Source organism: Schistocerca americana, chromosome 2 (assembly GCF_021461395.2).
Source record: "Schistocerca americana isolate TAMUIC-IGC-003095 chromosome 2, iqSchAmer2.1, whole genome shotgun sequence".
NCBI classification, from domain to species: Eukaryota; Metazoa; Arthropoda; class Insecta; order Orthoptera; family Acrididae; genus Schistocerca; species Schistocerca americana.
In genome coordinates, this window is record NC_060120.1 from 68,450,158 (window position 1) to 68,467,505 (window position 17,348).

The window sequence follows — 17,348 nt, forward strand, 5'->3', positions numbered from 1 at the left end:
GGCAACGCCAGGCACTTGAAATACTGCGACCGTCTGCGTGGGAGTGGAGATGGAAGTGGATGTGGAGGTTCAGGTGAACAAGTAGCTTTCGTCTTCCTGGATTTCCAGATGATTTCAGTGGGTAAGAGTTCTGGAGAATGTGGTGACCAGGACAACAGTATCGAGTTAGGTGAGAGCATCGTGGGCAACATGTGGTCTTGTCATGTTCAAATGGCTCTGAGCACTATGGGACTTAGCATCTGAGGTCATCAGTCCCCTAGAACTTAGAACTACTTAAATCTAACTAACCTAAGTACATCACACACATCCATGCGCGGGGCAGGATTCGAACCTGCGACCATAGCGGCCGCCGGTTCCAGACTGAAGCGCGTAGAACCGGTAGGCCACTGCGGCCGGCGCTTGTCATGTTATTGAAAGACAACATTATGGAGACCTCGAATACCGTGTGCAACCTCTGGCCTTCATGGCATTGAGAGTGGCTTGCCGCCCGTTGTGGCTGAGCGGTTCTAGGCGCTTTAGTCCAGAACCGTGCTGTTGCTATGGTCGCAGGTTCGAATCCTGCTTTGGGCATGGATGTGTGTGATGTCCTTAGGTTAGTAAGGTTGAAGTAGTTCTAGGTGTAGGGGACTGATGACCTCAGATGTTAAGTCCCGTAGTACTCAGAGCCATTTGAACGATCTGAGAGTGACTTTTCTGAACCCATCGTGTCTACAATGCTGGAAACAATATTAGTACACCTTTTTCGAGGTTTCTAATTAACTCAAGATTTTTTGTCACAACAGTGCTTATGGAGTACATGAAATGATTACATTTGCAGATGAATAGCATTAGTGATTCTGAAGTACCAGGTATCGACCAATGCTGAAACACCCATGTAAGTACGTAGTGTAGCCCCCACAGGCTACATGCGCGAACTCTGGCATCTAGTCGATTGTACAGTTGGCGAATACTCTCCTGGGATACGTTACTCCACGCCTCCTCGACGTGTTCACGTAGTTCTGCAAGAGTTGTTGGTTGATGAGTCGCCTCAATCACTTCACGTACCATCATAATCCACACGTGCTAAATTTGAGAAAAGTCCGGAGATCAAGCTGGCCAGGGAAGTTGCTGCACGTCTTGAGCTCGTTGAGTTTTGTGGGCAGTGTGTGGGCGAGCATTATCGTGTTGGAACATCACCTTTCTGTTGCAAGAACGGCAAAAGGACGAATCCAGTAACATTCTGCACGTACCGAGTGCTGGTTAGTGTCCCCTCCAGAAACACTAAAGGTGAACAAGAGCTGAAGCTTATCGCAGCGCAGACCATACGGTTTGGGGTGGCGCCAGCGTCTCTTGGTCGATTGCGCTCCTGAGACACCCCTCACCACGTCTAGATCCTATTCGCAAACGACCACAACTTGCATTCAGGCAGAATCTGCTTTCATCTTTGAAGACCAAGGCACGCCTTTCCGTCTTCCAAGTGATTCTCTGAAAGCACCAGCCCAGCCGTGCACGTCAATGCTGTGACGTGAGTGATACACGAGCTAGAGGTATGCGTGATCTGGCACTGCTCCCCTGAGCATCTGCGCTGAGTGGACGTCCAGAACCTCGTCTACAGGTGTGAGAACGTTCACGTGACCCCTGATACCAGCATCGTCGCACAACTGACGCAGCACGTCCGAGCTGTGTGTCATTTCTCTGAAAGAACCACCCAGCCACTCGGAAGGCCACAAAATGACCCCCTTGAAACTCGCTCAGTTGACTGCAGGAAGCATGAGTGCGTCTCGATGGCGTGGCTGCCTGCTTGCTTCATACGTTTGCACCAGACTGAGCCTTCTGGCTGTGAACATTCTCTACTAAAGAGTAGACACAGATGGCGCTCTGGCAACTATGCTACTACGCTATATGTTGGCAGAAGACGTTGAAATCATTATCACTAAACCCACTATCCCCCCAGGTACCAAATCGGATCAAAATCAACATCTTTCCAGGTATATTAATTTTTTTTTCTGCCAGTATATATTCATATGGTGGTTATGGGAACTCGAGCAACCCGAGCTGCATCTGCACAGAACGATTAACTGCAGTATCGATAGGCCAAGATCGTGCTGGTGTCGAAATCTGACACGTGCTGGTAAACGCTTCTCCTTCTTACACAAAGCAGAATATGATCTTTTAAGAAACAACCAACATTCACATCCGATTTCTGGATGATAAACACGTAATATTTCGTTCTATACAGGATGTAGGTGCATTATTCCTACTTAATATGTGTGGCGATGATTGCCGAGTTCAATTTCCTCGTGTTATGCTTTGATCACGAACACGAGGATCTTAGATTTTCAGTTACTAAGATATTCAGAAGATCTTTGAGTTATAAAGCAGAACACTGACGCAGATTTTTGAGTTGTTATCTGTACCGTACACTATCAACCTGCTCAACCGAGAAGGACAAATTCTGCTAATGGAAACGTCTACAGAGTATTCGAACTGCCAATTTTCATGCCGTCGACAATCAAATACACTTCGAAAACGACAGCAACAGTCGTAAATACACTGAGCTCACAGAAGTCATGGGATGCCTCCTGAAATCGAGTCGGACCTCCTTGTGGCCTCCGTAGTGCAACAACTAGACGTGACATGGACTCAACAAGTCATTGGCAGTTCTCTCCAGAAATAATGAGCCATTCTGCCTCTTTAGCCACCCGTAACTGCGAAAGAACTGCTGGTGCAGGATTTTGTACACAAACTGACCTTTCGATTATGTCTCATAAATATTCGATACCATTCATGTTTGCCGACCTGGGTGGCCAAAGAATTCACTCGAACTGTCCAGAATGTTCTTCAAACCAAACACGAACAAATGTGGCTCGGTGACATGGTACATGGTCATCCATAAAAATTCCGTCGTTGCTTGGGAACGTGAAGTCTATGAGTCGATGCAAATGGATAGTCGCCGAACAGTACCATTTCCAGACCAGACCAGATGATCCAGTTCATTCCATGTAAACGCAGCACAAACCATTATGGAACCACAACCAGGAGCCCTGGCTTGGATTTTAGGTACTGCCAGAGATTTTTCCTTGGCGGTGGGACTGGAACAGAACGCCACTTGAGGAGCCGTCTGAATAAGTAGCAGCACCAGGTCTGCCAACCGATAATGGCCGGGAGAGCGGTTGCTGACCCCACACACTCCATACCGCATCTTGATTATGCCATTGGCTGAAGGATGACACGGCGGTCGATCAGGACAGAACAGCCTGTCTGTAGCAAGAACACTGATGCTTATAAGTGTATGGGAAGAATAACTGTCCTCATAAAACCGGAATTAAAACCAATAACTACAACCATCAAACAGGAACAAACATACTTGACAAAACGAAACACATTGCAATAATATCAACCGACTTCCAACCAAACAAAACAGGCATTGATATAATAGATGAAACAGGCGAGCTGATCACTCGGAGGAAAGATGATAAACCACTAATTATTGCCGGAGACTTAAACTGCAGAATGGATATACAAAACTAGAATGGTTGTGAGAGGTCAATGACTAAGGAATTTATACCTAGCGCACTCGAGCATGGTAATTTCGATGGATTGCTCATGCGCTGCCTGCGATATGAAAGCTATAATAGAATCGCAGACCAGAGAGCAGTGTCGGCTGCAGTAGGAGCTGTGTCGGCAGTAGTGGTAGTGGTAGCTCGCAGTAGGGCGGTTGGGCCGGTTGTGCCTGAGTGATGTAGTATAAGGTAAAAACAGCCGCGCGCATATGTAATTTGTTACAACTAAATTTGTACCATTGTCATATCAAGCCCCACGTAAATGTTTTTAAAAATCTTTTAATAATAATCTTTCTTATAAAATTAACTTTTGACAATCATTCATCTGAATTTAAACAATTTACTAATTTCTCCAATCCATGGTCATCCCGATTATCGTAAAGAAAAATCAGTTGTTTCTTTTTATACATGACAAATCTAGCAGCCAGCATTGCACTGGGCGGTGCCAGAAAAATTTCTTATGGGAACAGATATATACGCGTAATCCGGCGACTTCATTGAGGTAAGAATTTTCAATTTATTCAGAATGATCTTTCAGGGACATGCGCAGCGCTGCTGACGTCCAAATTTGCCAGTTTAGATTCACAGTCAATTATTGAAAGGCTATATATGAGTCACATGTTTTATTGGGAGGTTAGTCACGTTATTACTCCGAGATTACGGAATAATAAACTTTTGGGAGGTTATACTTGATGTGAATGTTATAAGTATAATTATATATATTTTTCTGTTGGGAGGATACAAGGTAAAAAAAAAGACTTTGCAATCTTAAGGGGACCAACCAGAGGTAGTTTTAACACCTGTCTGGACAGCGAACGACATATTACTTCGGGAAGATATCTCTTTGGAAATACGTATCCAGGGAGAATGGTGAAAAGCACATGAAAAGGAGGAACAAGCACTTTCGAGTGCAACAGACTTCGTGAAAATGGAAGCAAAAGACATGATATAAAAAAAATTGAAATCCTAATAAACAACGCGCGACTGGAGGAAGCAACAAAAGCGTTAGGATAACTCCTAAGACGAGCAGCCGATCGCAGGGAGAAAAGAAGAGCCAAAAATTGGTTCGACGTGGAGTGTTACGGGATAAGAAAAGATCTACTAGGAAGCCTACGCCAACTAAAACTGTCGCAGAGAACCCTACACTCCTCAGGACTTACGTCAAAAAGCGATATATGTGTAAGAAAACTCTTAAATTTCGGAGAGAACATTCTGACAAAGAGAAGGAAATGAACTAGTGGAGGAAGCCACAAGGGATCCATATATTCCACTGCGCCACAGAAAACGAGCAGAAACGCATTATATCAATGTGAAAGAATGGGAGAATCAGTTCGACAACATACCGAACAAGGAAGGATTAAAAGGCAGACCGGATGGTAGATAGGAACGGATCCTGTTGGCCACAGAAGAGGTCAAAGATTCCATTACCAGAACCACGACCAAAAAAGTTGCAGGCCCTGACAGACTGTTTAGTGAAATTGTAAAAAACAAAGTCAAAATACTAACGCCCATGTGGACAGATCTCTATAATAAGTGCAGAGAACAGACTCCATTTCAGAACAGAGGAGACAATCAATAATAAAAGCTCTCTATGAGGCGAAAGGAGACCCTCAAAGGACCCTAGCAAATACAGAGTCATAGCACTAGAAAAATTACCTTTCCAAATATTCACAAAAATAATAACGGAGCGATTAAAGCCAACAACTGGCGAACACTTCCCTGAAAGCCAAATGGTAATCAGGAAAGAAAGATCAACTTGTCCTCAACAGAGCTCCTGCTAAAGAGCATACGGGAAGCCCTTGAAGATAGAGAAAAGTTTTGTGTAGTATTTACAGACTTGAAAAAAGCTTTCGACTTTATAAATAAAAGTTAGTAAAAAACAGAGAAACTAGAAGAAACCCCATGTGAAAAGAACACATGGACACAGATCATAATCGCAATACTGCGACAGAATGAAATAACGATGTCGGTCATCCTCTCCCTATCGGAGCCGACACTCCAGTCAAATGGGGAACTTCAGGGAGACCCATCGAATCCTCTGTTATTTATCCTTGAAGCGGAAGAAGTAGTAAGAACATCCCAAGGGAGGTGTAGTCTCATAAGCATATGCAGATGATAATGTAATAGGCTCAACGGAAATTACAAAGCAACAAGAAACGATAAATGATTTGGAAGATTGGTGTGGCAAACACGGCTTCGAAATAAATGTGGTTAAACCTGAAATGTTGGTGCTGAGAAATGGAGGAAGAGCACCCGCATCGACTGAGATCCTCATACAGGAGAGAAAGGAAAACTGAAAATCGGACAGACTTCAAGTACTTAGGGTTCATGACAGAAACAAGTGCAAAATGTTTCACAAAACATGCAACAGAGAAAGCAATGCAACGAATACTGGATATCCAGAAAATAGAACACAGCAGATGCCCCAGCCTAGAGACCGCAATGGCACTGTTCGGAGTCAAACCCTCGCCAGTACTGACGTACGGCATAGAAATCATCGGACTACATCTCACAGTGAAAAATCTAACGACATTAGAACGAGTAAAGGCGAGCTATATGAAGAGAGCGATCGGGGTGTCCAAAAGTACATGATTCAGACTCATGTACCTGCTGGCGAGGGAATCCTTCCTCACTATAGACCTAGGAACGAACCTGATGCTACCCAACACCAGCACTTCGGAAAGTCTACTTAAAAACATGAAGGGAGAAAGGGTAGACATGCCTCCAGAATTTTGCAGCACAGGGACCACGGCAAACCAAACACGGACAAAGGAAAATTTCAAAATGAGACACATGATCACCAGAATGGCAGTCCACGTTTTCCACCACTGTATTTGCAATACCACGAACCAGATGCAATGTACGAGTATGAACTGTGTCATCAAATGTGCAAACGTTACCACATAAAACGCAGTACCAAAAGCACACGATCAATAAGTGACTATTTTACAATCTTTAAAATTTATAATGTAGTGTATTATTCTAATTGTTGTTTGAACTTGTGTGGATACTTGACTGCAACAAACGTATTATTGTTATTATTATTACACTACTGGTCATTAAAATTATTACACCACGAAGATGACGTGCTACAGACGCGAAATTTAACCGACAGGAAGACGATGCAGTGATATGCAAATGATTGACTTTTCAGAGCACCGGTCGCGACACCTACAACGTGCTGACACGAGGAAAGTTTCCAACCGATTTCTCATACACAAACAGCAGTTGACCGGTGTTGCCTGGTGAAACGTTGTTATGATGCCTCGTGTAAGGAGGAGAAATGCGTACCGTCATGTTTCCAACTTTGATAAAGGTTGGATTGTAGCCTGTCGCGATTGCGGTTTATCGTATCGCGACATTGCTGCTCGCGTTGGTCGAGATCCAGTGACTGTTAGCAGAATATGGAATCGGTGGGTTGAGGAGGATAATACGGAACGCCGTGGTGGGTCACAACGGCCTCGTATCACTAGCAGTCGAGATGACAGGCATCTTATCCGCGTGGCTGTAACGGATCGTGCAACCACGTCTCGATCCCTGAGTCAACAGGTGGGGACGTTTGAAAGACAGCGACCATCTGCATGAACAGTTCGACGACGTTTGCAGGAGCATGGACTATCAGCTCGGACACCATGGCTGCGGTTACCCTTGACGCTGCATCACAGACAGGAGCGCCTGCGATGGTGTACTCAACGACGAACCTGGGTGCACGAATGTCTAAACGTCATTTTTTCTGATGAATCCAGGTTCTGTTTACAGCATCATGATGGTTCAAAATTGGTTCAAATGGCTCTGAGGACTATGGGCTTTAACTTCTGAGATCATCAGTCCCCTATAACTTAGAACTACTTAAACCTAACTCACCTAAGGACATGACACACATCCATGCCCGAGGCAGGATTCGAACCTGCGACCGTAGCGGTCGCGCGATTCCAGACTGTAGCGTCTAGAACCGCTCGGCCACACTGGGCGGTCATCATGATGGTTGCATCCGGGTGTGGGGACATCACGGTGAACGCACATTGGAAGCGTGTATTCGTCATCGCCATACTGAGGTATCACCCAGCGCGATGGTATGGGGTGCCACTGGTTACACGTCTCGGTCACGTCTTGTTCGCATTGACGGCACTTTGAACATTGGAAGTTACATTTCAGATGTGTTACGGCCCGTGGCTCTACCCTTCAGTCGGCCGCTGAGGCCGAGCGGTTCTAGGCGCTTCAGTCTGTAGAGACTACAGACCGCGACCGCTACGGTCGCAGGTTCGAATCCTGCCTAGGGTATGGATATGTGTGATGTCCTTAGATTAGTTAGGTATAAGTAGTTCTAAGTTCTAGGGGACTGATGACCTCAGATGTTAAGTCCCATAGAGCTCAGAGCCATTTTTTCTACCCTTCATTCGATCCCTGCGAAACTCTACATTTGAGCAGGATAATCACACCCGTATGTTGCAGGTCCCGTACGGGCCTTTCTGGATACAGGAAATGTTTCTACTGCTGCACTGGCCAGCACATTCTCCAGATCTCTCACCAACTGAAAACGTCTGGTCAATGATGGGCGAGCAACTGGCTCGTCACAATACGCCAGTCACTACTCTGGATGAACTGTGGTATCGTGTTGAAGTTGAATGGGCAGCTGTACCTGTACACGCCATCCAAACTCTGTTTGATGCCCAGTCGCATCAAAGCCGTTATTACGGCCAGAGGTGGTTGTTCTGGGTACTGATTTCTCAGGATCTTTGCACCCAAATTGAGTGAAAATGTAATCGCATGTCAGTTCTAGTATGATTCATCTGCATTTCTTCTTGGTGTAGCTATTTTAATGGCCAGTAGTGTAATTATTGTTATTATAATAAATGTATTCTGTCCTACTGGTTCCGCATCGTAGAGCGACATCATGTGCACTGAGGGTGCAGGTGACTACGGTGAGGCGGACAGGTGCGCACCTTGAGGGCGGGCAGGTCCCAGAAGGGGGCGTCGACGGCGCCGGCCAGCGAGTTGTTGCGCAGGCGCAGCTCGCGCAGCGCGGGCAGGGCGCGCAGCGCGCCGCGGTGCAGGCGGCGCAGCCCGTTGCGCTCGAGGTGCAGCTGCTCGAGCGCGCCGTGGCCGTGCAGCGCGCCGCCCTCCAGCTCCGACACGCGGTTGCCGCTCGCGTCCAGGAAGCGCAGCCGCGGCAGCTGCGACAGCGCCGACCGCAGCTCGCTCGCCGATGACAGCTGGTTGCCCTCCAGGTACAGCTCCTCCACGCCCGCCTTCCCCGAGCCCTGATCGCAAAACGAATCCCTGCATCACCCGAGAGTGTCGATATACATTCTAGCATATCCAAATCAATAAAATGCTATCTGTTTCTCCTCTGTGTTCCGCAGGTGGTAAGAGGTTGTATGTAAAAGTTACCAAAATTATCTTCTTCTTCCTCCAGGCCTATCCTCAGGGTTGACATGTTGATTCACATCTGTTTATGTGTGTGGTAGTGGGCGGTAAGATGCCCTTCCCGACGCCACCACTTTCCACTGACACAGAACATACGTGCCCCATCTGTCCACATCGATTGTTATCTCAGCTGCAAGTATGAGAACATTTTAGAAATGTTTCCGAATCGTGTAACTTAGGCGGCATTTGGGTATCAGTCCAGTATAGTTGGATGTGGGAAACCGCCAAAAAAACCACATCCAGGCTGGTCGGCACACTGACCCTGGTATCGGGCCGTGCGGGTGTTGAATGCCCGCCGGAAGAAACGGATCTCGTTGGCCGATGGCCGGTGGTGTCGCCGCAGCACTGCTCTCGCCTAGTGAGTGCGCCACCATCTCGCCACGTGAATACACCGGCCAATAGTGTCACTTGCAGTAAGTGTAAATACACTGCACATCAACCCCTCACTCTCCTCAATGACTCCACCTAACACATTACCCTCAGTGTCTTCTTCCCCTCCCTCACCATTACCTGCGCCACCAGCTACAAATGCTCCACTGCTCCTCTTCCCTATGACTTCATCTCCCACATTGACCGCACCTTCTCCACCTGAGTCGTTTTCACCAACATCAACATCCATAGGCGCTCCCCTGCTGCCCTTTGGCGGTGGCATCCGTTCCTCCCCACAAACCGAAGTGGCCATCTTCCTCTCCCCCAGTACACCCATCCCAAAAGTGACACCACCCCTGATGTTGTCACTGACTCTACCAACCTCCTTGGGCATATCACTGTTGACATCCTAGACCCCACAGGTAGCGACCACCTCCTCGTCCTTCTCGCCATAACATCTACTCACCGCCCCTTGTGGCTCCCCACCCTGCATCCCCTCCCAAGGTAGTCCATGACTACCATTGTGCCAACTGGATTGCCTACTGGGAATCCATCGCCACCCAGGTCGAAAGCCTTCTCTTACCATCCTGATGACATCATCCACACCTCATCCTTCCTCCAGCAGGCCATTACTGACGCCATAGAGGCCCATGTTCCTACCAAAATCATCCACCCCACTGTCCCACTCTCCCTCTGCATGCTGTCCTCCTCTCCCACAAATCCTGCTGCCTCTATCGCTCCTTCCTGCACACTTGTGATAGGGATACACTCCTATGCCACTGGAAAATACAGCAACACGTCCAGAACCTTATTACAGCAAAGAAACGCCGGGACTGGCGCCAGACTTGTACACAACTCACCACCACCCTCCCTATCAACTCCTCCAAATACTGCCCGCCTTCCATCGCCTTACTGGTTCCCATTCTGCACCCCATTACCCCCTTCTCCATAACGACTGACCCCTTTCTGACAACCTCAGTAAGGCCAACCACTTTGCTTCCCACCTTTCAGAGACCTTCTCCATCCCTGATGATCCCCACTTTCATTATTCTCTTTTCCCCACCATCATGGAACTCACTGATGCCTCGGTCGCTCCATTTGCTCCTAATCTCCAGTACTTGGGGCAGTTACCCCCTCTGACATTAACACTCCAATCACAGCACAAGACATTACACTTATCCTCTGATCAAAACGCAACTGTGTCACCTGTCCCCTTGCCAATCTATACAACGTCATCCTCTCTACTGGCTTCTACCCTGACCTGTGGAACACTTCCCGCATCCTCTTATTCCTCAAACCCAACAAACCCACTTTCATTTTCTCTTCCTATCATACCATCTGCCTCACCTCTGTCTTCAGTAAGGTCTTCGAATCCATCCTCTCCCATAGTATCCATCGCCACCTCAATCCACACCACCTCCTCCCCCTACCCAGTGTGGCTTCCGACGCTCCTTCTCTGCCAAAGACCAAATCCTTAACCACATCCATCTCCTTTCCCTCCAACTTAACTCCCATTGCTCTGTCATTTTTGTTTCCCACAATCTCCAAAATCCCTATGACTGTATATGGCATCCCGGTCTCCTCTTTAAACTCCAAACCTAGTCCTGCTTATCAATTTTGTCCATTTGGTCACTTCCTTTCTCTCACACTGTCCTTCCTATGTCACCCTCCCGACAACAACTCCTGCCTCTTTTATCCCACTGCTGGCGTTCCCCAGGGCTCCATCCTCTCCCCTCCTCCTCTATCTCCTGTACACTGTAGATATACCCAAGCCACCCCGACCTGTCCAACTCATCCAAAATACTGATGACACCGCCTTCCTGGCTCTCTATCCTACCCTTCAATCTGCAATAGTCCCAGCACACCCTTCAAACCCACCTTGATCAGTTCACCACTCGGTGTACCCAGTGGTTCCCTCGTATCAACCCCTCCAAAATCCAGGCAATCATCATAGGCCATACCACCCACTCCTTCTGTCTTCATGATTTCTACTGCTCCATTTATGATCGTCCCATCCAGCTTTCTCCCACCCTGAGAACCTTGGCCTCACCCTTGACCATCACCTCATCTGGAGCCCTCATCTCCTGGCCATCCAGCAGAAAGCCCATTTCTGAAACTCCAGTATGGCTGGACATGGGGATTGCATCCTTCCATCTTCCTCCACACCTACAAATCCCTCATCCGCCCTATCCTCTGTTATGCCAGCATTGCCTGGATCTCCGCCCCCCCCTCCCTGCTTTTATAAGGCTTTCCAAATCCTTGAATGCCATGTGCTCTGCCTTACCTTCCTTCCCCCACAAGACTCCTGTATGACCTCATCCCCTTCCCCCACCTCTTCCTTTTTCTCCAACACCTCCACATCCTTTACACTGTCTGCTGACTTGATTCCCCTCACCCCCTTGTGTCCTCCTTCCTCTTCATCCCCTGTCCATTGCTGCACCTCTATCGCTGTATCCCTCCCTCTCTCCACCTCCACACCCTCCATCTCCATCAGGGCAATTTCCAGCACCTCCCTCTCCCAGATACTGAACTTTGCCGTGACATCTACCCTTCCTACCAACTATAGCCTGGCCTTGTTCCCCTCCCCCCCTCCCCAGGGCTCCCCTTCACCCACTCCCTTCCTTGTCCCAGAGCAGATTTCCCTCCTTCCCCCTGAGTCCCTCCCCCCCCATCCTCAGCTGTTTTCCTCTCCCGTCCCTTCCCTCCCCCCAACTCATCCCCCTTTCTCTCCCCTCCTTCTCGCCTCCTTTTGCCTTCTCCCTTCTCCCCCCCCCCCCTCCCCCATGGCAGATCCTCCCAGGTGTTTACTCAATATCAAGTGTGCTGCATTTGTGTTGTGTTCGGTGCCATTATACAGTGTCACTTAGTGATGTGGTTTTAATTTGTGCTCGACCTGACACTTTAAAAAAACATTAAAAAGCATTTAACGTTATTCTTCACTTGGTCTTCATTTTTATGTTAAGTGATTCTTCCGTCCGTCTCTTATTTGTAAAACAACTTCATAATTATAAATGAAAAGCACAGTTTTTATTTTCTTACTCAATTTTCGACTTGGAGAATACAACTGTTGTGAACAACACTGATGAAGGTGGAACCCATCAAAAATAAAGTATGGACACTAAGTCTTTTTTCACAGTGCAGTGACAAGGCAATTAAAAATGTTAAAGTTCCCAGTAAATAAATGTAAAGGGAACAAACCAGACAAAATATTAACGCTAAACTCGAAAAATCAGTGTCTATTTAATAAATTAAATTAAATTAGCTATCCCAATAAAACAAAATTTGTACGTGACAAGAATATTGAAGAGCAGCTTGAAGAGGTCTTTCATATGGAGAATACAGAAAAAGAGTAAAAGACAGAAATGACATTTGATACAACAGTGTTATACAGAGTACATAATCACAATAAAATAAATAAATATAGGTAAGACGGAGGAACAGAATGGCTGAGGTGAAGAAGTATTCTTCCAGTCCGACAAGAACTGCTTAGCTTGAAAGACATAGCCATAAATCCAACTTTAATCTCCAGCCACAGCCTTTGAAACGCAGTCTGGATCATCTTGAATCAGTTGTTTAATGTCCCTTCAGACTTTCACGAGATGTTGCTATCGACCGTCTTCCCATGTTCAATTCTTTTGTTAAAAGACGTTCACGTGTATCACAACTTATTCAGAGGGTGTTTTAGAGGTCTTGGATGGTCTGTTCACGGTCTCACAGAATCAGACCCATCATTTTCTAAACATTTACCGGTGCGGCCCACTGGAAGTGTCATGATCAGTCCGCTTCTGAAACGTCACTGCTCTATGCCTGACCTAGAGCGTTGCCTTCAAAGGGTCCCTTCAATATTTGTTACATTTCTGCACCAAATTTCCCAAGCTTAAAATAAAGCTTTGTATAAACATGCTGCTCTTTCAGGTCAGCCACCGCAAAACTGCTAACCCACAAACACGACAAGGGAAATACGCTTACCTACAAATAACCAAATCAGTCAGGTTGCAGCTACTTGCCATCCTGGTTCAAGAAGGTTTTATAAGGAGTCACCGAAGGATATTTCAGTGCACTTGTAATATTTTGCAAGAAAAATTCGAATTCAAGAACTTTTGGATACCGCCCTGCATGTATACAGTGCTTGACAGTATTGTCGAAGACCACTGATGTATTACCTTGTTTAAGCTTGTAAGTAGGCTGTTTAGGTTTTTTTGTTGGTAACGCCACGTAGCGCTCTATATGAAAATCACTGACTGTGCTGTGTGAAGTCCGTGACTGGTTTGCATTGTTGGAATATTTGCTATTGTAGTGTTGAGCAGTTGGATGTGAACATCGCGTAGCGTTGTGCAGTTGGAGGTGAGCCGCCAGCAGTGGTGGATGTGGGGAGAGAGATGGCAGAATCTTGAGAGTGGACGATCTGGACGTGTGTCCATCAGAAAGAGTAAATTTGTAATACTGGATATCATGAACTGATATATTTATATTATGACCTTTGAACACTATTAAGGTAAATACATTGTTTGTTCTCTATCAAAATCTTTCATTTGTTAACTATACCTATCAGTAGTTAGTGCCTTCAGTAGTTAGAATTTTTTATTTAGCTGGCAGTATTGGCGGTCGCTGTATTGCAGTAGTTCGAGTAACGAAGATATTTGTGAGGTAAGTGATTCATGAAAGGTATAGGTTATTGTTAGTCAGGGCCATTCTTTTGTAGGGATTATTGAAAGTCAGATTGCGTTGCGCTAAAAATATTGTCTGTCAGTTTAGTGTTGATCAGAATAAGTAAAGAGCGAAATGTTTGAGTACGTTGAGTTTTGCTCAGCTGTTTGAAAATCAAATAACGTGAGAGGTTTATTAGCATAGTAATTCATAAATTTTTCTAAGGGGACGTTTAAAGCTAACGCATGAGAAGCGAACCCCACAGAAATACAAGCTGATGTTGCCTGAATGGATAATCGTCATGAATATGTAGACTAATGCTATTTATTACCCGAGGCGTAGTGCAGACATAGGGAGTGCGTCAGAAAGAGATACTTTGTTGAAAACACAGTCGCCACACAGGAGAGACATGTCAATAGTGAGTTCCATCAAAGCAGTGCAGTACACTTTTGCAAACAAGATATTTTTTCAAGTAAGTGGATTTCAACAGAATCACTTTTTGGCCATTTATGCAGTTACGTGATTGACCCAGAGTACTACGAAATTAGCACGCAAATTGTGACAAGTGGTAGTTTTTATACACATGTCATCAAATGCTTTCCACAAACTAGATGAAGCGCAGGACAGTGACGTGTGTGCAAAATCCCAAGGGAGAAAGACAAGAGTATGTGTGTGAATTACTGCACATTTCGCCTTCAAACAATTGTGATTGGGTTTCTGGACTCACAGATGTAAGATATGAGTTACGTAGCAGGGCTGCATCTGTTATCATAGGTAAACGCCCAGAAAATCATTTAGTGGTAAGCATAAGATCGCTACAATATTCACAAGAGTGTATTGAATACACTTCGTTTGAGGATCACGAAAGGAGGTTGTATACGAGTATGTGGAAGAGATGAGGAAACATTGGTAGGTTTCAGGTAGATTATATAATGGTAGGACAGCGATTTAGAACAGAGTTTAAACTGCAAAATATTTCCGAGAGTAAATGTGGACTCTGGTCAAAATTCATTAGTTATAAAATGAAGATGAAATAAATTACCTTTGCTTCGTGTCTATGGTCACAAATTTTTTGTTATCAGATTACCGTAAGGTTTCGGTCTATAATGACCATCTTCAGATCTGTTTTATAAAAACATGTCCTAATATACTGGCATCGTGAAGTGCTAAACTGGCGACGAGAAATGGTGTCTTTATGATAACACAAGGAAAAGAAAGGAATGATTCACCACAAACAAAGCACCAACTGCCGACGATGAGCTGTGTGGATCCACAAAATATAATGTTATGCATCTGGTGGAACGACGACTGTGTGATGTAACCCAAATTACTTACCTGAGGTGTAACCACCACTGCTGAAATTTATCGTCAACATATGAGACATCTTGCAGACGTAGTCCAAGAACATCGACCCGGAAGACTGCGAGAAGTGACAGAGCGCTCCCCCGTTCTGTTAAACTGACGAAAAACGCTACACAGGAATTTGGATGGGAAGAAATTCCGCACGCACTCTATTCATCTGACCTTCTGCCCCACGATTTTCACCTTACGCTCTCTATCGAACAATTTTCAAGGAACTTCCATTCTCGATGAAAATGCACTCCGAACATGGCTCGTCTCAGAACTACGTGATTTCTAGTCACGGAATCGAAAAGTTTGTCCAGCCTTGGCAGACTGTTGTAAATAGTGAAGGAGAATATACCACTAACAACAGGGGCACCAGATGTAGTGTATCCTCGAATGAATAATATGTCTTTGATTAAGAAAGTCTCTGTTACGAGTGGCTGTTGTGTTTATTAAACATATGAAAAAAAAAACAAAAAAAACCGCTACGAACGTAACCAACCCAGTACATGAAAAACTGAAAAATATATGACCTACGTATTTCTCAAATACAGGATGTACATAAAGTCCGGTAACACTTTCAAATATTTATTGCGCAAGAACCGAACATTGTACAGACATATGTCATTTTGAACAGAAACCACGAAAGTTTTTTTTTTCATGTATACCACAACAGCGTAGTTTGGTAAATTGCCGATAGTCAGCGTTAGTCGCAAACATGGCAAGTTCAGGCGCGGAGCGAGCTTTCGGTGTGTTGGAGTTCGACAAAAACAAGTGTTGCAGCAACGGCTGATGTCTAAAATGCAATCGGACTCTCCGTTCATCTTTCAGCAGGATGGGGCTCCACCCCATTTTCATTGTGAAGTTCGTGGGTACCTGAACACGGAGCTGCCGCATCGATGGATCGGCCGTGCTGCAGAAGGGGACAGCTGTTTCATGAAATGGACTCCCCGATCGCCAGATCTCACTCCACGTGACTTTTTTCTGTGGGGACACATTAAAGATCTGGTGTATGTAGCGCCTCTACCACGTCATGTAGCAGAGCTCCAGGAGAGAATACGGGAAGCGACTGCCACAGTCGACGATGCCATGCTGGGATGGGTATGGCAAGAATTCGATCACCGTATTGACGTCTGCTGGGTCACTGATGGTTCGCATATCGAATGTTTGTGAAAAAAACTTTCAGAGCTTCTCTTCAAAATGCAATATGTATGACATCTGTAAAATGTTTAGTTCTTGTGCAATAAATAATTGAAAGTGTTCCGGGACTTTATGTACACCTTGTATTAAGCAAAGGTCTTCATGTATGCAACAAATGAAATGAATAAAAATGTCGTTCGATAGAGCTAAGAAGTGGTTGGTTTCGTATGAAATGTGACTGGAAGACTGTACTGTAGGTATTGGAACTTCCCTGGTAGGTTCCATTGGAGACAGTGAGACGCCAGCGTGGCACAGGCGTTAAGCCCGGTTTACACGACGACATTGGGTTGCGCCACTCGTTGCGTGGAATGAGTTGCACGCAACTGATTTCATATTTGACTGTAAACACAGCGATATCACTATACACTTCAGTTTCGTCGTTTTGTGGGTTCCTGAGTCGCGTCTGAAATGAAAGTTTTGGCAGCTGCACTTCGCACGAGTTGTGATGGAGTTAAGGCTTGTTGCGTGAAATTGCTGCATAAGAAAAAAATAAGAAACGTGCTTTGATTCGTGACTGGATAAAGAAAAGACGTCAGCTCGGTTGCTCAGCATCCTTGCTGAAATAATTTATAACGGAAGATCCAAGAAGTTCTTTTAATTATGATAGAATGTCACCAGAACTAGTCACGTTTCTTCTAAATAGAGTTAATTATGCGATAAGGAAAAAAGATACTGTAATGCATGAAGAACTGTCGCCAGAACTGAAATTACGTATCATATTGCGTCCGTTACAATCGAGAGCACTCGGCGTGCTATAAGATACGGTTTTACTAGGTGATGACGCTTTTTCATTAACACCAATAATTATTAACATTAACA

General features: G+C 45.5%; 1 protein-coding gene across 1 annotated transcript in view; it reads right to left on the minus strand.

The window, feature by feature from the left end:
• LOC124593781 (protein artichoke) overlaps positions 1-17,348 on the minus strand; it is a 185,569-nt gene that overhangs the window by 71,864 nt on the left and 96,357 nt on the right. Inside the window, exon 6 of the mRNA XM_047132130.1 lies at positions 8,486-8,803. Coding sequence (XP_046988086.1) covers positions 8,486-8,803 — 318 coding nt within the window. The remainder of the gene's footprint in view (positions 1-8,485; positions 8,804-17,348) is intronic.